This window comes from Salminus brasiliensis, chromosome 6, assembly GCF_030463535.1.
Source record: "Salminus brasiliensis chromosome 6, fSalBra1.hap2, whole genome shotgun sequence".
NCBI lineage: Eukaryota > Metazoa > Chordata > Actinopteri > Characiformes > Bryconidae > Salminus > Salminus brasiliensis.
In genome coordinates this window covers 33733847-33757632 of record NC_132883.1, presented here as the reverse complement: position 1 = coordinate 33757632, position 23786 = coordinate 33733847, and the positions used below count along the sequence as shown (strand labels likewise).

The 23786-nt window shown below is 42.2% G+C and overlaps 1 protein-coding gene across 6 annotated transcripts in view; it reads right to left on the bottom strand.

The window, feature by feature from the left end:
- bsna (bassoon presynaptic cytomatrix protein a) overlaps positions 1–23786 on the bottom strand; it is a 135266-nt gene that overhangs the window by 18319 nt on the left and 93161 nt on the right. For 3 of the 6 annotated variants that reach the window (XM_072682111.1, XM_072682113.1, XM_072682112.1), the window contains exons 4-7: positions 11893–12396; positions 4809–11516; positions 1527–3900; positions 262–1043 (exon numbers count right to left, since the gene is read on the bottom strand). In XM_072682111.1, the coding sequence (XP_072538212.1) occupies positions 262–1043; positions 1527–3900; positions 4809–11516; positions 11893–12396 (10368 nt within the window). The remainder of the gene's footprint in view (positions 1–261; positions 1044–1526; positions 3901–4808; positions 11517–11892; positions 12397–23786) is intronic. The other 3 variants (XM_072682115.1, XM_072682116.1, XM_072682117.1) reach the window with 3 other exon arrangements.

Sequence of the window (23786 nt, the reverse complement as noted above, 5' to 3'; positions counted from 1 at the left end):
TTCTATACATTGCACTAAATGTTGCAGCAAGTTTGGTCACTCCGTTACATGTTTTGTTGAAGTAGAAATTAGTTAATAAATCCTCTACAGGAAACAAATGCTGTATGTTTCTGCTAATTTTAAGTTGTTTATTTTTTTTGCATAAAAGATAAGACTTTATTGATCCCGAAGGAAACTGCATATGAGTGTAAATTTGATCAACAAAGATTATCGGAAGATAAGATATGTGCTATTAGGTCGTATATGAACAAATCTACTCACTGCAGTTGGCGTTGGTTGTGGTCCTGCAGCTGGTGGCCGTGCTGCAGGCCCAGTCTGGCCAGGTTTGGCTTGAAGTTGCTGGGCTTGCACTGGCTGTGGCTGCACAGGACCCCCCACAGGTGTCTGCTGCCCTGGCCTGGCTGCTGATGTTTGTGCCTGCTGTTGTAGCTGTGTTCGCTGACCCTGTTGTGCATCAGGTTGCTGCTGGGGCCCAGGCTGCCGGCTCAAGCTTGAAGGTCCACCTGGACCCCTCTGCCCCGAACCTGTTGAACTCGGCTGTCTAGAGGATGATGGGTGGCCCTGCAGGTCCTGCTGCTTTCTGCTGGAAGAACCTTGGTGATGGGAGGACTGTTTCCCAGAGCGTGAGCCATGATGGTGACCTGAGGGGTCACGCGAGTAATCAGAGCAGTGATAGCTCTGAGAACGAGAGTCACCCCTCTTCCCTGAAGATGAGGACATGGATCGGGAGTCATGGCGCATGGATGGGTCCTTTGAGGAGCGTGATCGAGAAGAGCGTGGCTCATCAGAGTGGCGGGAGGACGAATGCCTGCCCGAACTTCCACTACCATGGTGCCGGTGCTCTCGAGAGGATGTGTGCCGGGAGTGACCATATTCGTCTTGCGGCCAGAGGTCTTCCTCTGGAGGTTCGTCATAGTCATGGTATGTGTGCTTGACATGGCCACGCCTCCCAGAGGAGGAATGGCTGCTGCCATAGTGACGGGAACCACGAGCATCGCGCGGCTTCTCGAACCAGTCAGTCTCCTCCTGGCCAAGATGGTAGGCTTTGGAAACCAAAAGTAGATCACAATCAATCTCCATGTCCGTTGGTGAAGGAGGCATGCAGACTGAAGTCATGCAAAAGAAAAGAGGGGAAAAAAAAACACAAAAAACAAAAGACAGCTAGAGCTCAGTCCTTATACATAAACATAGCAATTTTAAAAACACTATAAAACCACACAAAACAATCACAACAAATATTATTCAAATTTCAGACATTTGTGAAAATACATGCAAGAGATGCACCTTAGGAAAGCATGCAAAAAAGGAAAAATGAAAGGAATGTAAAGGATCACACAACAGATCATGCAATTTTGACACTGGATGCAGCATTGGCAGTCAATTCTGACGAAAGCTGGTCGCCTGAAGGCACAACATAGGCATGCACTGGGCTTTTACTCCTTTACATCTGCTATTCTTTCTCTTTCTCTGGGTGGGTGGGGGATGTTTAAAGTAGACAGTGACTTTGGCATTCAGCACCCAATTACCTTCACTGTCAGACACAGCGCAATACATATCGTCTATTATGTACATATCATCAGGTTTGTAGACATGGGTCCGTGGCAGGTCTCGAATATGGTCCTGCACATCAGGGAGAGAGTGGCTTGAGCCATATGGATTAGTTGGATCGTAGTAGCTCCGCCTACTGCCCATTAGCTTCCCCATGGGACTAAGTGGGCTCCCCTCTTCAGAGTACTGAGAGCGTAAAGTGGGGCGCCCGCTGTGGCCATAGCTGCTGCTGTATGATCGGTCTGTATAGTCCCGTTCATAAGACCTGCTTCGGTAGCCCGTGTCCCGAGAGGAAATCTTATCCATGCCATAACCAGTTGAGCGGGATCTGCCGTAGCCATAGAGACGCTCATCGTCGTAGTAGCCGCGATGTGAGTCATAGGTAGTCTGTCGCAGGCCATAGATTTCATCTTGGAGTTTCCGTGAACGGGAACCTGTACCATAACCACTTGTAGTAGAGGTGCTCATGGTGTATGAGGCCAGATCAGCCTCCACATCACGAGCCTCCTCTATTGGGGAGAACTTGGAGATCTTCTGCTCCAAGCCTTGCTTACGATGCTTGCTCCTCTTGGTGGACATGACAGCTGGGGCCAGGCTCTTTGAGAAGTGCCTCTGTGCTGCCCTTGAGGTTGTCGAGTGTTTGCAGTCGTCATAGTAATATGAGGATCCCCCACCCATGCTACTGCTGCCCACTACCCGGCCATGCGTATCTGCCCCTCGCGCTTGGTAGCTGCCGGTGCTCTTACCCCTGCCGTGGTGATGGTCGTACATCTCTGCGTCACGCTCGTCCTCTGGTCTGCCGTAGGAGCTCCCCCCTCGTGTGTGGAGTCCGTCACCCCCATAGCGCCCGTGGCCCTCACTGCGGTGTGGGTCTGAGGTGGTGCCCATGCCCTCTTTGGTTAGCTCACTGATGTCATCAATCATTACATAGTTCCTAGGGACGTTCTGCTCAAGACTAGAGGAACCGTAGAGACCATCACCAGTGTAAGTAGAGGGGCTGTCCACTGAATGTAAATGGTCAGATAGTGTCGCTTGCCCATATGTGCTTGCAACAGTAGTAGTATACTGTCCATAGGAACTGGCTGTAGTTGTTGTGTATCCGTAGGTATTCGCTATGGTTGTAGTGTAAGGACCATAGCTACTAGATGAAGTTGTTGTATATGGCCCATATGAACTCACGGTGGTACCTGAGTACCCACCATAAGTACTTGAAACTGAGGTGGAGTATGGCCCATACGTGCTTGCCATGGTTGTGCTGTACTGTCCGTAAGATGGAGCCAAACCAGACTGGCTATAGGTAGAATCTTGAGCAGTGGTTGTTACTACTACAGTAGGATTGCTTATAACCTCATAATTAGTGGGCACCTTGTGTTCAAGGTCAGCCAGTGAGGTCTGCCGTGGCCTCTGGTGGACAGTTAGTATGTCTGCCTGTGGCTGGTAGGTACTCGCCTGGCTGACCGGGTAGGGGGGAGCCTGGCTCGGGTATGGCGTAGTGTGGGTTGGATAAGGAGTCGGACCAACAGGTGGTTGCAGAGGAGGCTGAAACCCTGGATGGCTTGGCTGTGTCAGAGGTAGCACTGAATGATCTGTTGGGTATGGTGGTTGGCTTTGGGGGAAGCTCTGGGAAGGGAAGGTCCCTTGAGCCTGATATGATGGGGTAGGATGGTGGGTCTGCAGGGGTGTGGGCTGGGGGAGAGCCTGGGCCTGGGAGACTGTAGGATAGGGAGGCTGGTTGAATCCAGTGCTCTGAAATGTGGAGGCCTGTGGAGCGGGTGCTGTTGACTGGCTTTGTGGGTACTGGTAAGACACAAAGGATGATGTAGGGGGAAACTGTGCAGCAGTGTTCAGCTCACTGGTAAACTGGCTGAGCGGTGCTGTGCTTGGTCTGGTCAGAAGTCCATTGCTCTCAAGGGATGCGGCTGCAGCTGCCAGACGAAGGTTGTTCAGCTCAGAATCTGACATGTAGTCTCGTGCGTCACCCATGCATCGCAGGTATGCCAGTTCCCTTCTCTCCCTCTCCTTTACTAGAGTCTCCTTTCGCTGGGTGATGCCCATCTCCAGGTATCGAAGTTTGGCATCTATTTCTTTCTCCTCCTCCTCTAGCTCAGCCTGCTGCTTTCGTAGTTTAGTGGATTCCTGTTCAACAGCCTTCAGTTCATGGGTCAGGTCCTTCAGGAGGCTGGCTTTGGCCGCCAGGCCTGGCCGAGAACCAGCCTTCAGGGAGGGCACAGAGGGCACATACATCTGGGGCAGGGCAGGGGTGACCATGGGCAGCTGAGTCTCCTCAGGCGGGGGGCTGGGCAGAGTACGTTTAACCTTCCTCAGGAGGGAGCTCTGTTGAAGTGCTGCCAACTGCAAGGACAGAGGGGCCAGGGAGAATGGAGGGGTCAAGAGCATGCAAAAAACATAGCACAATGTTACACATTGTAGTATATGTAATAAAAAATGTCTATGTCTATGTTCTATGTCCGGGGACCCCAAGCCCCATAGATTCAATATTTAAACATGTTTAACAGAGGGTCCCTCTTTGCCCTGTTTTTGAGCACAAGAGCCAATAATTTCAGCTGCACTATATACACAAAATACACAAAAAACATATCTAAGAACCTTACCTTATTTTTTTTCAGTGCTTATCATCAATGCAGTATCCCAAACCTGACCTGTATCACCTGTAATACTATTTTTCATTCCATTCACATATCATTTTTGTTCTACGTATTTTTTTGTTTTTATTTTTTTTTACTTTCTGTCTGGAATGGAAGTGGAACTCTCGCGCTTCACATACTTACTTGAATGTATGCATAACACCACATCTTTCATGGACTATATAAATGTGGCATGTTTTAAAAGTTTCATGAACCGTTTATGATATCCTTGTTTCTTAAAATACAATTATTTTTCTTAAGGCTTGATAGATTAGCTCAAAGGCAATGTTTTATAATAACCTCAGATAACAGAGAGGCTGTAACATTGTACAACAAGGCCTCAAAAAGCAATGCTGAGAAATTATCTCTGAGAAAAAACCCAACAACATTATATTACAATACATGTTACTGATATATACCTGCCTTTCTAATCTTTTGGTTAAAAACCTACACTTAACATTTAGCTAGTATCACAAAGACACTATCATGACAATGTTGAAACTAAGTACAATTTATGTTTTTAACAATGCATTGAAAATTAAATAATGAAATTATCCTTAAATTACATACATATGTAAAATATAATAAAAACATCTAATTTGGCTTTGGCCATACCTGACTCTGGAGTGCTTGCTGCTGGTAAAGGGAAATCCTAGCCTTGGTCTGCTCATCAGTTGTGGGACTGAGCGGCTTGGGGTCTGACATGGATCTCTGGACGTTCTTCATTGGCCGGGGCAGGCTCTGGTGTCTCTGTGGTGACTCAGCTGTATATGACTTCTGCTGAGGAGTGACATGGGCTTTATTCAGCCGCTCACTAGATGAGAATGATGTCTCTATGATGCGATGTGGTGAAGACAGAGGAGATACAGGAGAATACAGCACCTGAGGGGATTTGGGTGGTTGCCGAATCACACTGGACAGCGACTCGTTGTGCAGGTGATGCTGCTGGTAGCCAATGTCCAAGGGATCTGGTTTCCGTCTCTCAAACTTCGCAACACCATGCTGACGAGATGACAGTGGATCTGCTGACCCCACAAGCTGTACACTGCTTGAATATGGGCTAATTGTGGTGGCTACACTAATTTGTGGTACTACCACACCCTGAGATTGGGCCTCAGGGTCAGTTTGGCAAGCTAAGCTTTGGCCCTTCTGTGTTCTCTCTGGTCCAGAAATATAGTGGACAATCTCAACCTTGTTCGGGTCTGGCACAGTGACATGTATGGCTGGTGATATCCTCCCTAGCTGTTCCGTCTCTGTTTGGCAAGAGCAGTCCCGAATGGTCTGAATGGCAATACTTGAGGATGCAACTTTACCAGCTGCAATTGAACTGTGAGTTTCATTTTTAGGGTCAGCTCCAGATTCAGAGTGTCTGGAGAACCTGGAACGTCTCCGTCTTACTGGTTGCTCCCACTCTGCTTTGTCCTCATCATCATCTGTTTGAACACTGCAGTCTACACTGCGCCTAGTCCTTCTTCTTCTGGACATCAGATATCTGTCCTCTCTGTCTTCATCGTCTGTTTGCACACTGCTGTCTACAATTCTACGTGGCAAGGAAAACATTGTTACCTCTCCATCTACCCCATCCTGCAGGCGAGGCATGGATCTCTGTTTCCTCATAGACCTATTCTCTACTTGCCCCTCAGTCCTCAGGCACATTTCTGATGAAGAGTTAGGCAATGACCTGGATGAGGCCTGAATATCCCCATACTGCATATCTGGAGGCAGGTCTTGTGGCTGGATAATTCTGCCAGTTTGGTCACATATAATTTGGGCACTAGCACTAGCTACTGCTGCAGCAGTCTTTTGTCTCTTTTGCTCTTCAAGATGCTGCTGAAGCTGTTGTTGCAAAGACTGTATCTGGTCAAGCTGCTGTTTCTGTTGAGCCAGCTGCTCCCTTTGCATAACCAGTTGACTTTCTCTTTCAGCCTGCTGCTGCTGTAAAACCTGCTGCTTGATGTTGTGTAACTCCTGAATCTCCCGCTGCACCAGCATATGCTCTTTCTCTCTGTGCCGTTGCAATTCGACACGTTCTCTCTCAAGCTCTTCCTGGAGCCGTAGCTGCCTCAATTTCTCCAGCTCGACTCTCTCTCTTTCCAACTGCAATAACTGTTCCTGTTGACGATGCAACCTTTCTTCTTCTGTCTCCTGATCTGAACTGCCTCCTAGAGTTGTGGCAGTTGCTGCAGGTGTTTGTGTTGGAAGAGGTGGCTGTGTTGAAACAGACTGGATGGATGGAAGTTGACTGTGTGTGGGAGGATAAGAATGAGCAGGTGGAGGTTGAGGTTGTGAAGCTGCAGGCTGCTGGCCCTGGGTGTGAAGGTGTTGCTGAGAAAGATTTATTGGCTGATGCTGAGGCAGAGACTGGATAGCTGGAGTAACCACTTGTGTTGAGACAGTCATTGCAGGTTTTTGGCCACTGAGTAAAGGCTGAGTTAGTGGTGCAATTGTTCCAGGAGCTGATGAGCACACTGAAGACTTTCCAAGATAGACAGGCACATCCTGCTCTGTTGTGACAGCAATGGACTCACTTACAATAGTAGAGGTTGTAACAGGAAGATGGCTGGGCGTTGGGAAACGGTAAGAGGCCTGTCCTGTGAGAGGCATCCTGGGTGCCGCAGGCATTCTTGTGAGGCTAGCCAGAGGTACTGGCGTCATATTTGGTGTGGGGTACGGTCTGTAAACACCTCTTAGTAATGGACGAAGCACAGAGGCAGGCTGAGTTGTGATTGGTACAGTGGATGCAATTGGTGTATTGATAGTTGAATAAATCATACCATCAGCTGATCTAATGGCTGATGGATACATGGCTCTAAGGCTTGCTTGTCTTGCATTGATAAGATTACTGAGAGCTAAGGAAAGGGGCTTTCCATCTGGGCCATACATGAAGCTAGGTCTAGGACCCTGATGCAGATTGATTCTGCTAGGTCCTCCTCGTCCAGTACCTAACTGCAAAAGATTGGGGTTGCTGCCATATCTATCCATTGAATTTAGGGCTGCACACATTCTACTAATCTCTCTTGCAGTTGTGGCACTGTACTGGGCAAGGTTTGCCTCCTGGAAACTAGCAAGATCACGAGAAGAGTACCCGTAGTCAGAACTGATATTGGACAAAGAGCTGTACCTCCTTATTGGTAGTGGGGGAGCTGCCACGTCGCCCTGACGAAGGTCTGTGTAGGAGCCATATTGAAGTCCCATTCCAAAGTATCCTCCTTCATAGCCTTGCTTCACTGAGCTTAAATCCACAGCTAAATCTCCAGAAGCTTGTAAATGTGGGTCCAGTTTTGATGGGTAGGACTGAAGCCCTGCTTCTGCTAGGTTAGTTTCGGACATGGATGGTTGCAGCCGGCCAGGAAACGGCAGTGTGTATGACTTTAAAGCAAAATCTTGGTATGGCTGTCTGTCTTGCTTTGACTCTAATGGTTGATAAAGCTGAGGTGGTGCAGAAGGTGGCCTTGGTACCTCAGTAACATTTGCTGTTTCTTCTGCTAATGTTTTTTGGGAGAATGGACCTCCCACACAGCTACCACCAAATGGCAGATTATAAACTACATCACAACAAGCCACTTGGTTCTCTTTCTTAATTTGCCCAGTTAGATCCATTGCATCCTGGCCTTCCTCTGGTTTGATCAACTGAGTCAGAGGTGCTCCTTGTGCAGTGCCATCCATTTGGACCATCATAACATGAGGCTGGGCAGTTGTAAGGTTCATAGCACCAGGCTCTGGTGCCTTACCCCTCAGCTCAAGGGAACCTCCAATGCTGTAAATCTCAGGTGCCACTGCAGGAGATATCGCACTCACTACTGGCGCGGTGCTAGTCTGACTGACAAGCAAATCTTTCTTGACTAATGGCAACTGACTGGAAAGATCAATCTTGGCAAAAGAAGAAACCTGTTGCTGCTGAAGCTGATGATGTTGCTGAAGTTGCTGCTCCAACAGCTGCTGTTGCTGCTGGAGCTTCTGTTGCTGTTTAAGTAACTGCTGCTGCTGAATACTCAGGTCTTCTAACTTGGCATCGATATTGGGTATAGATGGATCAACTGGTGGTGGTTTGTTCTGTGCAAGGCATACCACTGTTCCCATACCCTGGCCAAAGTCAACTCGGTTCTGACGGGGATCGCCATAAACCACTGGATGCTTTGGTTGAGATATAAACATGGAAGCAGCAACAGTTACACTAACTGTTGTGGCTGTTGACACAACCACATGTGGCTGTTCCTGGGCATTTAAGTTCATGATGAGGGGCTGGATAGTCGTGGAATGGCGAATAGGGCTCCCTTCAGCACTGCCAGAGTACCTTCGTGACTCTGTTGCCAAAGAGGTCAAGTCCATTCCCTGATCCGTCATAATAATTGGAGCTGACTTAGTAGCAGACCTCAGGTCTACTACACTTGCACTCTGTAGCCTTTGCCCTTGCTCAACTCTTGAGGTACCAGGGACTGTGGAAATACGACACAGAGATATATTTTCCATTGATAGGGACCCACGAGTGTAAGTGCTAGCAGTAGTTACCATACTTGTCCCAACATTAACCCTCTCAACCTTATGGGTTCTGTAAAAACCATGCAGAGGCGACTGTTGGTGTGGTGGTGTGTCAGGGGGGCTCACAGGAGGTGAATAGGCATCAAATGTTGACTGACGGCTGAATCTTGTTGGTGAAGACAAGGGAGAGGTGGCAGTGTTCACTGTAACAGGCTTTGGTGGACTAGTGGGCTCAGATCCAATTGATATCACCATAAAAGGGGCATCCTGAGAGGACTGCTGTCTGAAAATACGTGGTGAGACTGCCCTGTGTGGTGTCTGAGTGGCCTGCGCCATAACAGGAGATGTGGGGCCAGATCCTCCAGAGGGTGCTATCATTGAAGGGCTAAAGGTCTGAGTTGAAAATTCAGCCGTTCTCCTGGAAGGTGATCGGACTGGACTATGAGCAGGAGGTGAAGTAGGGGAAAGGGGTGGACTCCCTTTATAGTATGCATAAACTTTAGGAGTTCGATGGTCACTGACTGACTCAGGAGGTGTTGCATCTCTCATTTGAACTCTGCTGTCTGACATTCTCCTTCCCTCTCGTTGACTATAAGCCTGAGTGATTTCAGCTATTTTGCTGGACACGCTTGAAATACTAGTGGTAGCTGTAACAGCGCTGCTTGTTTGTCGACCATACAGCGTGGACTGTGATGTTGTCATTGTTTGACTGGTGCTAGTTTGTGAGACTGTAACAGCATCCCTGGAATACACTCCATATGCAGTGATAGTGGTGGCAGCAGCTGCAGGTGTGATGCCATTTTTGCCTGCATGACTTCTGAGTCTGTCTTTATCTTTGGAGAAGTGCTGCGTTACTCTGACATCAGGTATTCGTCCCCCTGTTCCTGTTTCAGAGAACGACACGGGTGCTGAGAGTTGTGTCGGGCTTGTGCCAGGAGTCAGAAGGGCATTGCTCTGCTCTAGGAGTTTAGCAAAGGCTGATCCTGTGTCTAAAAGTTGTTTATCTGGGTAAGACACATCTATTTCCACTTGATCATCCAACTGCTTGGTAATATTCTGTGAGGTCTGACGAATCTCCTCATAGATATCGCTTGCTTCCTCATTCTCATAGCCAGTATCATCTTGGTCAATGTACTCATATTCATCTTCAAATTGCTGTCCATTTCTTCTGTCCTCTTCTTGGTAGGCACTGGTACTATACTGCTGTACTGAGCGAGACTGCTGTTGCTGCTGTTTTTGTTGTTTCTGTAACATCTCTGCTTTCCTCATCATTTCCTCATAAACTTCTTCTGCACTCTTTAGAGGTTTGCCACTTGAGGAGGTAGTTGTAATAGTAGTAGAGGACGCAGTCTCTGGTTTTTCAGTAGGAGAATAAAGTGACATAAATGTTGGCAAATTGTACTCACTGCCAGACTTGTAGAGCTTAGATGACATTTCATATCCTTCAGCCTCAGAGTCAACTGAAGGTGAATACTCTGAGCAGGAAGAACGATGCAGTTCTTCCATTTCAGCAGCCTGCCTCAGCTCTTCTGTTGGGGAAGCATCTTCTATGGGAGAGAGGTTGCTGGGAGGAGTCTTGGACCTTTCCCTACGTCTTTGTGCCCTCAGCTCTTCTTTATCACGTTTTGTTTTTCTGGCAGTGCTTCGAATCCTCTGCTGCTCCACTTCTCTCATCTTTTCTTGCTCTCTCAGAAGTTCCTCTTCTTCTCTTAGTTCATCTTCCTCTGAGGAATCCTCTATGGTAGGAAGGAGTGGACCATGGGACCGGTGTCTGGCTTTCCTCTGTTGCTTAGCCTCTTCAAGGCGCTGTCTTCGGCTGGGGCTGCTATCGCTGTCATCCTCCATGGAGGAAACGGAGGTTGGAGATGTTCCCGAGGTGTAACTTGAAGTGGTTGGTGGAAGAGTGGAGGAATACTCCCCTCTTGAGCGCTCCTCTGGAGAACCTGTAAGGCTTTCCATTTCAAGTTCAGGCTCCCTGTCCAGGCTTAAGTCATTTTCATTGCTGAGTTCAATATCCCGACTGTAGCTGTTGGTGTTGTTCAGCTCGATGGTCTTGAATCTACGTAAGCCTCCTTGTGAGCCAATTAGGTCCTCTTCCCCTTCCTCAGCTGATCCTTTATAGATGTCACTAGATGTTTTGCTCTCTTCTTCAAAGCTGCTTGAATGGTGAGTGAGACGCCGCTTTTCTTTCCCTGAGTCACTGATGTGCTTGTGTATCTTCTTTGGCTTTTGGTAGCCATAACCTTCATCTTCCTCCTCTTCCTCCTCTTCCTCTTCCTCCATCTCTTCTTCTTCATCTTCATCCTCAATGTCTTCATCTGCACTCATTTCCATGATCTGCCTTCTCATAAACTCTTCATCAGTCATCTCAGGTTCTACTTTTTTCTTCTTCTTTTCCTCTCCTGCAGCAGCCATTGCTCTGAGCTCTCGTTTGGCCTCCCAGTCAGCTGGGTCCTCTTCCTCTTCCATGATATCCTCCAGTTCCTCATCAGAGTCATATTCTTCTGGACTGATTGACAGTGAGTGGGACCTGTGCTTTCTGTCATCAGTGTCTCTGTGGTGTCGCTCTCTACCTCGTTCTTTGTCTCGTGTTCTTTCCGCTTCAGAGGATATCTTGGACTCCAGCAGAGGACGCATCGAGCTTTCAAGTTTAGTTATCTCAGAGGGGCTTGGTGGCGTATGGTGCCCAGACAGACCCCTCTCACTTAACTTTATCTCTTCTTCCTGGATGAGGCCAGTAATCTCACTATGCGAGCTCGATATTCCATCAGAGGAGTAGCCTGTGTCACTCAAACTCTGCGGGCTCCGCGATAGGTCGTGGGTACTGTTTGTTTTGCTCGCATCCTAGAAAAAATCCAGAAATAAAATACAAAATACCATAAAATACAAATTAAATATATCAGTCTTTGCTTGCTCAGGCCCATGACTTAATGTTGAAAGCTGGGACAAGTAATAGTGGTTGACACTGGAGTACAGATGTTGAGAGAAATCCCCTTGCTTTAAGTGTAAATATAACAGTTCTTGTCTGATATCACTGTTTCTAGACATAAATAACACACTTCCAACAGCTGTGAATTATCTAACATGAAATTTACATGAAGTGGCTTGGACTCTTCAACTTTTCCCTCATTTTTTATATTCGTGAGCTTCATTAATGTTAAACATTTAACTTTAAAAATGTAAATACCATAACTATTTAGTGACTTACAGAAAGGATTACCTCATAATATCTGGATCGCTGTGATTCCCTCTTATCATCTTTAGTAGGTGTGGTGGTCAGTATAGGTTCTGTTGTTCCTTTCTTATGAGTAGGCTTGAAATCCTCAGTTATAGCTGGGACATTCTCAGGCTCCTTGTCCATTCTGGGCGTAGTCTTGTCCTTCTTCTGTGCTTCACTGACAGATGTGGAAGTAGCAGCTGTAGATTGTGTAGGGGCTTTCGTATCGCCGACCATTTTGGCTGCTATGGGGGCAATAGGACCACCTCCTTGAGCTGCTGGGCCTTTTTGCTGAGGTGGCATTGCCTTGGGCCCTTGCTGCTGATTACTGGAGACTTTTTGAAAGGTCGGCTGCTGAGCTGGTTGCTGACTGGCCGATGCTTGATGCCGGGGCGAGCCCATTGGTTGGTGCTTTGGAGACGGATGAGGAACAGGAAGAGGTGAGTCGTCCAGCCCTCCAGACATTAGTCGTTGGGTCTGACAGTTCAGACAGAGCCACTCCTTTTTCTGGAGAAACAAATACAATGTTTAATTTTGTAATCATGAAAGTAGCTTTTTAGATTACTCAAATGAAAAACAAATGCATGCACTGAATGAATAAATGAATGAGTCAGACCCATAGTTATTAATAAAAAATAAATTATATATTACATAAAACATATTAGCTTTTCTAAGAATGGCATCTCTGTAGGAAGAAGTATATCCCTCTTTTAGCAAATCAATTTAGAGTGTGAATGTGAAGAGGGGCGAAAAATAGAAAGACAATCAAGAGATCAGAGATTTTTTTAGCAAATTTGCTGCATTTTTGTACAACGCACATATGTACAAAAATAAACACACAGACACCTGCAAACTCATAGGAACAATAGCTCCCTCCCTCCATAATCCTCTTACACCCACTCGCTCTAAATCTCACCCTTTCCACATAATTTTACTTTTGAATGTACTGTATTAATTTAAGACATAGTTGCTTAGGTAAGCTTATAAAGTATGCATGATTTAAGATTGAGTGAGCTGTGAAAGAAGACACTAATCCTTTATATATGGAAATAGATTAGTGTAATTTGGAGAGTTGGGTTTAGAAAAATAACTGCTTTCCTGCATACAAATTAACCATCAAATTTGTCAGAAATTGCATGTATTTTGTAAAGCATTTATGTAATGTGTACTTTTAACCTTATGTACATTTTAGTACTATGCTTTAGAAAGTGAAGGACTTTATGTACCTTCCCCAGGATTCGTTTTTTATATTTATTTTCAAGCCATAAACACTTTTGAGGGAAGGTCATGTTTGATGTTAATTTAACAGAATGGCTCAATGGCTGTACAAAACATGGACAGAGCAATGTCTCTCAAAAGTCAAGCAACCACCGCCTCAATGAGGGTGACCAGAGGCTGTGAGAAGTGGGCGGGTCTGCCAAATGAATAGATGAGTCTGTCTCCACCTCCAGTCTCTACTGTGCAGACTAGTTGCACATTTGCAAAAACACATGGCAGCAAATTTGGTCTTCATTTCTAAGACAACGGAAGAGAATGGCCCCCGGCGTCCATGTTTTTTATAATCATTGGTTTGGCCATATAGCACCACCTGGAATTGTCTGGAATTGTGTGGAAACTGATTGTGAAAGATGCTGAAGGTCTTTTAGTAGTTTCGGTGTTCTCTGCTGTAGCTATTTCATGACACCTATGTATTTTCAATTACACAAGGGTTTGATTAACTAGAGGATACCTTTAAATACTTTAGAAGATTCCTTTAAAAAGAAAATGGAAGCACCCTGGTAATGCAAGGGCAGTATAAACAGGGAAGGCTGATGAAATGGAGTTGAGAGGTGAAAGTGGAAATGAGACTGGAAAGTCAGAGAAAGAGAGAGATAGGAAGAGGACAGCCACTAAGAGAGATATAAAGCAGGCCATTAGCAAAGTGAGGCATTCAAAGACTGATGTTCTATTCTCGCCCTGAGAGAGTTCAAGTTTGGCGGAGCGCAGTTCAAGCTCCTAGCCAGCAATAAGCCTTGCTCTGAAACATGGACCACATATAAATAATGTAGCGAAAGTTAACACACACTGCACTTTCCCAAAGTGAGATCAGACTTGTAAAGTTAGGGTAAAAGGAAGAGTGAAACTGAAGTTTTGAACACAGGGCTTCAGTTTTAAAAGATGCCAAACAGTTTATTGTCCCTCTGAGGACAATGGTCGAAATTGCATACTTTATGGGGCATAAAAAGATTGCTTCTTCTGTAGTAATTAGCACAAGACTCGTTTGGCATATATCTTGCAGAGTGAAATTATCTTAAATCCAGTCAAAGTAGATAACACTGTTCATGATTTTTATTAGCCAATTCTAATTCCTATTTCATTACAAACCAATTAGCTGATGACTGATTTCATGAGGGCAAATTTATTAGCTTTTTTTTATTTAAAGCTCTCCCTGCATGAAAACACACAGTCTATTATCAGTATCCAATATTATACAGTATACAGTACAATATTTTGATATTTAAACGACATAAAATCTGTACATGCACAGTCCTTAATGGTATAGACATCTGCATCTACAGTTGTTTTAAGTACATAATTCCAAGAGCTTTTTAAGTACATAGGTTCAAATGAAAACAACAATAAAACCACAACATGCACACCTATGCTCTGCATAGTAAAATGTATCTGCATGCAAAACTGTAAAAAAAAGGGACAACATTCTACGTTATATACAGTATCAATCCGTAAGAAGAGTTCAACAAAGTGTGAATTCCTTTTTTCACAGTGATAGTTCCATCCATAATCCATACAAGTAGATATGTTTGACCCTGTAAAAAGGCTAAATCTATACTGTAAATTGACCTGGCCTCAGAGTTCACAATATTTTTTAAATATTAGTAGTTGTAAATATAAAGTATTTTAAATGTCTACCTGATATACAATGATGTGGTTTCTAAGCAAGCTGAAGAGCCAAATCATTGATCCATTCAGAAATGTCCAACACTGCAATGTCCCCTTGTTTAAATATGTTTATATATGTTTGTAAATAAGTTATGGTGCAGACATGCCAATGTTGGAACATGGAACTGGAGCTTTCTATATGCTACTTTGTCTTTTATCATTATATAAAAGGTGCAGAAGACAGCCTTTATGTGTTTTCCTATTCAGAATGTTATTTTGTGACACAAACAACATACAATTTTACAAATCACGTTCTTTACAAATTAAATCAATGGAACAAGAGCACTGAGAAATCACATTGCTAACAGAAAAAAACACAGATTTACTGAGACCAGTGTATGACAGCTGACACCAGACTCATTTGGCATTGATCACCAACCAACATAAAAAACACTCATGCATTAAGTGAATAATGGTTACAATTAATGGGAAAGTTTGGTGGATTTTTTTGTGTTGAGTAGCAAAGCACATCAACATCAGTTATAAAAGCCTATTTGAGACTGCCATATTTACCACTGATAATCATCAGAGCTGTTGCAATCAGGAAATTACATTTACAAACGAGGCAGATGTGGTCTGCACTGGAATAACAAAAAGGTGATGGCAGACAGGACTGTAGAATGTCTGTTGTTCCTGTTTTTGTTTGTGTACTGTGTTTGTACATTTTACTCATTCATTCATTTCAACATTTCATATTACCTGACAGCTGCAATATTTTACCAGAACCTCAAAGGTCTTAGATCCCAGAGATTATTTCCATGCTTAACCACAACAAACTAGTGATGGCATTTTGGTATCTATAGATGTCAGCATCAAAGTGTGTCGTTCTTTCTGTGACTTAAGTGAAGTGCTTCAATTAAAAACAGCTAATTTTACAAAACGCAGTTATTTCTAAAAATTTACTTGACGATTTTGATATTGGACTTGTTTCAAAATGTTAAAATTGCAGGGAAACTAAACTGTGTTTAACTAAACTGTGCTAGATGCAATGCTGAAAAGCTGATATTAAACACCTTGAGCTTTTTTACACTTGGCATTAACAACCATTAGAGAAGCCAATATCCACAATAATTACTTATATTAACTTTTTTGTTTGTTGTTGACATATTTCCGTTTGCCTGGTGGTATCCAATCACCGAAAGCACATTTTGCACTTGTGTTAAATGTACATGAGATCCATCTCCCAACACCTCCAAATGTTGTTTAAGTGATCCAATCATAATCTGTTTACAATGTATCTTTGGGGCTTAATGTTAATGTTATAACTGGTGACTAAAAGGCCTCCAGTTAAATGTTAAGAAATAACAACTAAAACTAAAGCGTTCCAAAAATGGTGATCCGAGTCAGCAACATGATATTCAGCATGATCCGAGTCAGCATGATGATATTCAGCATGATGTTTCTCACAGGGCATTAGGAAATGCCCTGTGAGAAACTTTTAAGTATGCTTGCTTTGGTGCCAGGCTTTTGGTGGCTTTTGCTGTGATAATAAAAACTTTAAATCCTTTAGAAGACCAGTCACACAGACTGCTACGCCTCATTTACACCACTCTGCCAACTCATTAGTCCTCACTGCCTTTTGTTCAGAAATAGATAAAGTGCACTGACAAAATCTCACTGGCTGCTAATGACAAGTTCTGCCGTGCTTTGTTTTATGTGCTGTCTCTGTGGTGTAACTAGCATGCTTGCTAAATCGCTAATAGTGGCTAAATTTCTTGTTAATTGCCATTGGCTGTAACAAAACCTATGGGTTTCACAGAGGTGGCAAGATGATGTTTTAAATATTATTTCTCACTTCAAACTGTCATCAAGCACAGTTACTGCAAATGGACTGCTAATAATGATGGAACATTCTGTTAGCACATGATTTCTGGGCTCCCTTTCTATTTATTTTGCTTGGATTGTCAGCATGCTTTGTACCCAGAGCACAATGTAAAATCTGTTGCACATGCTAATGAGTCCAGTGTTGACAATAATCTATATAAATAACCAATGATAATCTGAAGCAGGGTCATCCCTAGGCCAATTTTAGAGGGGATTTAGCTACCCCCCAATTTCTGTTCTTCAGCCCTCCTAAATAAATGCACATTATTATTTGACATACAGTTTTATTTTACATACAGCAGTGCCCATGCATACAAATACAAAGTACAGCAAAGCGCTAGGACCTGGAGGCGCTACTTGTGGTCTAATTTTATCTTGTCAAAGATATTTGTGTATATGTATATATATATATATATATATATATATATATATATATATATATATATATATATATATATATATATATATATATAATGAATAATTTGAACATTTCATGGTTCACAAGCAGTTCCTGTTTTTTGCCTTATACATACAGCCCCGTCTGTCATGTCACGTCACAGCAAACAACATTCTGCTTTTCTCAGTTATGAAGCTCATACAACAGGAATTAATGGATGGAAAAAGTGAAATTTTACTTTCTACTATGGCTATGTTTAGGGTTTGGGTAAGGCTTTGGTTAAGTTTAGCTTGTGGTTATGGTTAAGGTTAAGGTAAGGGTTAAGGTAAAAGTTTGGTTAGGTTTAGCTACCATTTAGGTTAGAATTAGGTTTAGTGTGTAGTAGATTCAGGTCATAATATTTTACCATAAGCACAACAGTCAAATTATATTTAGTATACTTTTTAGTCACATTTGTACAAAATCTTCTTGAGACCAGGGTGGATCTGAATGTGTTTGGATTGAGCATCCTATCAAACAGCGCAACAAAGTTCCACTGTTAGATAAATACTATTATTGTTCCATTTAATCCCATGTTAATGATGTTAAGATTTCTATTTGTTGCTGAATTTGACCAAGAATTTTAGCACCAGGACAGGTACTCAGCAATGGTTATTAATATGAATGAGCTCATTAGCATATCTGTTTTGATTGGCTGTTAATGAGGTCACCTGTAAAAAAAGTGTGCCATTAAAAGAAGAGTGCTGCACAAAGCACTTGCACAGTGACTTCATAAACAGGATGTAAAAAAGAATGTGCTGTACGTTTTGTGTTGTGTAGCATAGAGTTTTATGAGCCTGGTCCACACACTGCCCAGTCACGCTCACGCAAGCGTTTTCAAAGGGTTTTTGTTTTGTTTTTGTAAGGGCCAATGTGGATGGACATTTTTTTAATGGAGGAGGGGAAATGCGTACATGGACTCATGTGGCTTGGAGGCATGGAACTGCATTCATGAAGGTGAAAATCCTGCAGAAAATGGCAGCTGAAAAGCAAGCACTCTTTCACTGGTTTTGGACATATGCACACACTGTAAAACCTCATGAATGGGCCTCTTTCCCCCTTGCGCTTTTGCTCAGTGTAGCACATGCATGTATAATATATGTACATGCAGTATTTGATGCATATAGACTCCTCCTGCAAGGCTGCAATGAAGCTATTTTTATGATGCTTCCATATTGGCTTTCAGCTCCATCACACATGGGAGGGGGAAGAAAGAGAGAGTGAGAGGAAAGATGAGAGGGGGATAAAGAGGCTGAAAAAAAGAAGCAGGCTATTTCCCAAGAAGTGGATGCTCTTTATGTGGCCCTCTCAGACTATTCCTGTTCCCTCTTTTACTCCCAAATCCACAATTTACATCTCTACTTACTATTACTCTCTCTCTATCTCTCTCTCTCACAGTCTCTATTTCTCCTACCTTCAGTATCACTGGTTGGTTTGTGTCCTTTCTTTCTTTTCTTTTTTTCCATTTGCTCTCTCATCCTCTCTTTCTCTCTGTCTTACTCTCTCTCTCTCTCTTTTGCTCTCTTTCATAGTCTCTTTCTTCTACCCTTAGTCACCCTGTTCACCCTGTCTTTTCTTTTTCTCTCTCCTCTGTATTTGCTCATCCCCTCTCTCTCCCTTACTCTGCCCCCACTCTTTCGTTCAGTTTTTCTCTTTCTCACTCTACCATCATTCTTTCTTTTTCTCCTTCTCCCTCATTCAAACCACTCTCCCTTACTTTCTCTCTCCCTCGTTTTATCTTATTCACTATTTCTTTTGCACTTTTTTCTGTCCTCTTCTCTCTCTGCTCAGTCTCTCTCTCCCACTCTCTCTTTTTCTCTCTCTCTCTCTCATATGCAGTAGGTGGTGTTCTATTTAATCATGTTAACTCTTTTTCTTTATGGTGCAGTGGAGCCAGCTGTTCCTTTTCAGCTCTGAGCTCTAATGTGAAAATGCAAGGACCATAACCTCGCTACCAGGCATGCGTACACACACACACACACACACACACACAGACACGATCATGACCTATCAGGATTAAAATACCTGGTGACAGCTACCGATTTATTTCAATCTCTGCTGCCAACAGGATGAACAACTATATTGATAATACCTTGCACACTAATATTACAAATGGAGTGTGGAAAAATATATATAAAGTATGGGTGCTTTAAATAAACTGCTTTTTATGCAGGCTTGCAGGCCTATTGCTACCATACATCATCACTAGATTAAAGAAATTACACTTTTTACAGTTTTAAAGTAGTTGTTATTCATTACTGTATTTTAAGAAATACAGCAACAATGTATGTTACATAAAAGAATTTGATGCACTTGTATATGATTTAATACTCAACAATGGTTATTAACATGAATGAGGTCATTAGCATATCTATTTTGATTGGCTGTCACTGAGGTCACCTGTAAAAATGGTGATTAAAGGAAGAGTGATGCACGGATATTGCAAATTAAACTGTTATAGTGCAAGAACACACTATCATATTTATACAATTGTAGCAAAAGAAAAGTTAACTTTTTATCCAGTCAGAACAGCGGCATTTGAAGGCGGAGTACAACACTGCTATCAAGTGGTCAGGGTTAAACCTCTTAAAAAGCCTGCCGTTAAACCCCTTAAAAAGTTAGCCGGCGGGCCAAAAGTCCCATCACAAACTTCCATTACTAGCTCCACCAGTTTGTACAGAAGTCCCTGTAGTTACTGAGTACTACACCTCAGTGTGTAATAAGCCTTTTAGTGTTAAACATAATTATGCAATACTTCAATGTATCAATATCCTGTCTGAAGCTCTTTTTTCAATATCTTTTAGGGTTTCAGCACAAACTCAACTCTCTGTTTAGCATTTTTGACTGCCTTTTGAATAAGCACAATAGAGGATAGCCAATCCCAATAGAGATTATTTACATATGCCAGTGTTAAAGATAACAACAACAACAGCAGCAAAAGCAACCAGATTAATTTACAGTAATAGAAACTATTAATGTATAATATTTATTAATGCTTTCAACCAAACAAATGTTATACATATTTTTATTTATAGTAGACAAATATAATGGCATATAGAATATGGGCGCTTTAAATAAGATGTTGAACACTTGGAGAGATTAACAGGCTTCTGTCTAAATGTTTTCGCTGCCTTTCGCACCCTTATATGAGTGTGTGTTTGAGCGTGTGTTCAAACAGCACCAGGCGAGCATATTTTATACCTAGTGAGGTCAAGTACACTCTGTAAACTGGAAGAAAACACAGCCTTTTTAGAATGATGATGCACTCATACACAACTCTACAGCCTGACAGTCCTTAAAGTTCCTTAAATATCAACACTTACACGCATGCAAACACACTAACCACCCACGCCAACCCAATGTAATAATCTGCACTGAACTTTCTAAGGAAAAAATGCCGGGAGATGTGTTATCTGTTGACTCCTGGTGCACCCCAGTTTTATTGTAATTGCTCACAGAGGTCTACTTCATAATACCGGGTGACATTTCCAAACTCCTACACTCTTAGTGAAAAACGCATTTTTCAAGCATTCTTGAGTAAAGGCACTGGTTCTAGAACCATGAGAGAAACTCAGAGAACCATTCAAGATGGGTCAATGGTCTATTATAGTGGATTATTTTTGAAGATTTTTTAAAAGCACCAAAAAGGATTTCACTATTGTTATAAGGCAAAGAACCCCTTTCCCATACTAGATAGAACCTTTTTTGCATGTACATTAGTGTACATCAGATCAAATGCAATAAGCATGTGTAATCAGCAGGTCATGTTTGGTGTCTAAAGTTTGCACTGTGGCTTTGAGGCTAACACAGCTAACAGGTAATAGAGTTACATGACCACTAATCATCAGCATATAAACTACATGTCCAAACCTCAGAATGCCTCAGTGTTTTTAATCAATCTTAAATAGAGTTGTTTTATTATCAACAGTGATCATTTGAATCCTGCAGAGCATTAATTACTTCTACTTAGTGCAAGAAATTTGATTCATTTTACCTCCATAGGAGTTCACTTCACTGCCTCTGCCACCGTCATTGAGCTTTCACATCTCATAGAAAGCTGACTTAAGAAAACATAACACACAACACGTCTCATGTTGTAGTGCTGTAGTGAGGATCACTTGATGTCTTACTGAACTAAAAATACACAGTTAGCACTTTCAAAAGTTTTCCCCCTCACTTTTCCTGTCTAATGAGTTTATGGGGTTTATTGGGAGAGGCAAGGCCGTTTCTTTGAAGTTGGAGGTTTCTCTCTGCAGGGGGTTGTGGGCATGACAAGAATGCAAAAGGAGATCAAAAGCGACCCAAGCTAGAGTAGAGATGTTATACCTCAACATTAAAAAAAAACCATGAAGCTGAAGACGTCTATTAGATCCATGTGAATACGTATGAATATATATTAATTGTTTGTTGATTTCTGCTCCATGATGAGAATTCGACAGGTATGAACTCAATCAGTTTCTTACATGTGCTTGTTTACAAGTGCCAAAATAAAAATGTGTGTTTTGTTCAACATTTGCTGACATTTTCTGCTGCTAAATTCCAACTGATTTTTAAAACCAAAAACTGGGTAAAAAATTGTAGCCTAAAATGCAATAAATCTCCAAAGCCAAAGACTAGCCAAGGTATACACTGCTGATCTACACTGGGTGTATTTTAATCCGTAGGAGGAATTACACATATTAGAACTTTGTTTTGAGAATTATGAGAACTCAGATGCTCTTTTAGAAACACCAACAGGTATCTGAAGCCTATAAAATGCTGTTCTGACCTGCCCTAATTGAAGAAAAAAAAATGTAACCTAACCCTACATATATAATTCTATTATTAATCATAATGCAGAAATAACTATGAATTATTAGGTAACCATTAGCTTAAGCATATTTTTTGGAGTTCCACAGGGTTCTATTATAGGGTCTATAAAGCTAATGTTCATTATGAGAGGACAGCAGTTATGAGTGTGAAGTTTGGCAAAATGGCAATAACAAGTCTAGACTTCCAAAGGTTTATGTTGAAGTATTATGAGTTACCTTTATTTACTTTTATTCACTTTACCTTTAAAGTGTAACTGGACAATAAAAGTCTTTTGAATAAGGTTACATTTAGCATATTTATGAAGCTGAATTGAAAGTCTAAAACTAATTGGCTTTAAGTCTGCCTTATGCGGGCAACATTAGCTTTCTCGAGTGGTTACTTTTGTAGGCATCGCAACATAGCAACAGTGCCTCTGCATGCCTCTAACATTTAACAGTCTGGCTCAAGTTTCAGACAAAGCTACAGTTTCTGTCTGCTGTGATACACATAGCTGACTTGAATGAGTATGCATGTGCCAATAATAATGGTGCAGGTGTAATGGAGCTCCAGCACGGATGTCAAAGTGATTGGCCATTTGAAAGTGCTGCAGGAGAGAGGCGGGCATGGATACCTGGCAAGTCACACACATTCAGCTAATTATAGACTTCAGTGCAAGTCCTACAAAAGCGCCATCTGTGATATGCTTAAAATGGGGGGGAAAGACTGAGAGAGAGAGAGAGAGAGAGAGAAACAATAGAAAAAGAAGAAAGAAAAAAATGACATGTGGGTATTAGGTATTGGGTATCTTTGATTTTGCAAGGATATAAGGCCCTCTGAGAAAAAGGGATCTCGTTTTTAATTAAAAAGGGAAGGCTTTTGTACTGTTTAAGAATGTATAATGGGCTTCCTTGCAAGGTTTGTAAGTTTGGATGATAATGTAAGATAAGATAAACAATACTTATAAGAGAATCTAATATTATTCTGATTCTGATTCTGATAAGCCTTATCCTACAGCTTGAATTTTCCCTGAAGGAAACATAATTGTCATAGAATAATTAACTGGGCTTGTAATAATAATTATTATAATAATTTATAATAGTAACATATGTTCCTCACAGATGGAATGTAACACTGTTACCATCCAGTGGTTTGTTTAGATGGAAACCAAAATGTCAAACTGGACATGCTCATCGGTTTTCCTCACTATCACTGTTTAATTTCATTTAGTCAATAGCTGGGCTCAATAAAACTATACACATCCAAGCACGGTTACATTTTAGCCCTGCTAAATCAAAAAAAAAAAAGAAGAAACACTTAAAATGTCCTGTAATATCTGTGGGTCTAATGCTTTTCATCTGTTTTTTCCTCTGAATGCTTGTCTATTTTTTGCTGCTTTCATCATGCTAAGAAAATCATGTGGGGACATACACTCTTTCTGTGTGCTTGCATTTGAATTATAGCGGATTAAAAACAAAAACCATCATGGAAATGCTACGTTTTACAAATTTGGAGTACTGCGCCTTTGTTTGCTCTTAAACCAGCCATGAACAGTGCATTCAAATCCGAGTTCAAAATGAAGAAGGCTAATGCAGACTTGTACTGATATCACAAGACTATACATAATCACTTTCACAGCAGCAGTCGATAAATAACAGAAAAGTCACTCGCATCAAAAATTAGAAGTTCCCATTATAAAAACAGTTTACTATTTTACAGTATTAATGTAGAACAATTTACCAAAATATCAACAGAAACACGCATGAGAAACAAGTAGTTGTAATAAGAGATGTTTTTGGTAATGATTACTCAATATGAATGTGGGTATACACTTTATTGCCAGATGCAATACATAATTGGTTCCAAGCCTCGAAATCCTGGTGTCATGTTAAAAACCACATGGAATAAC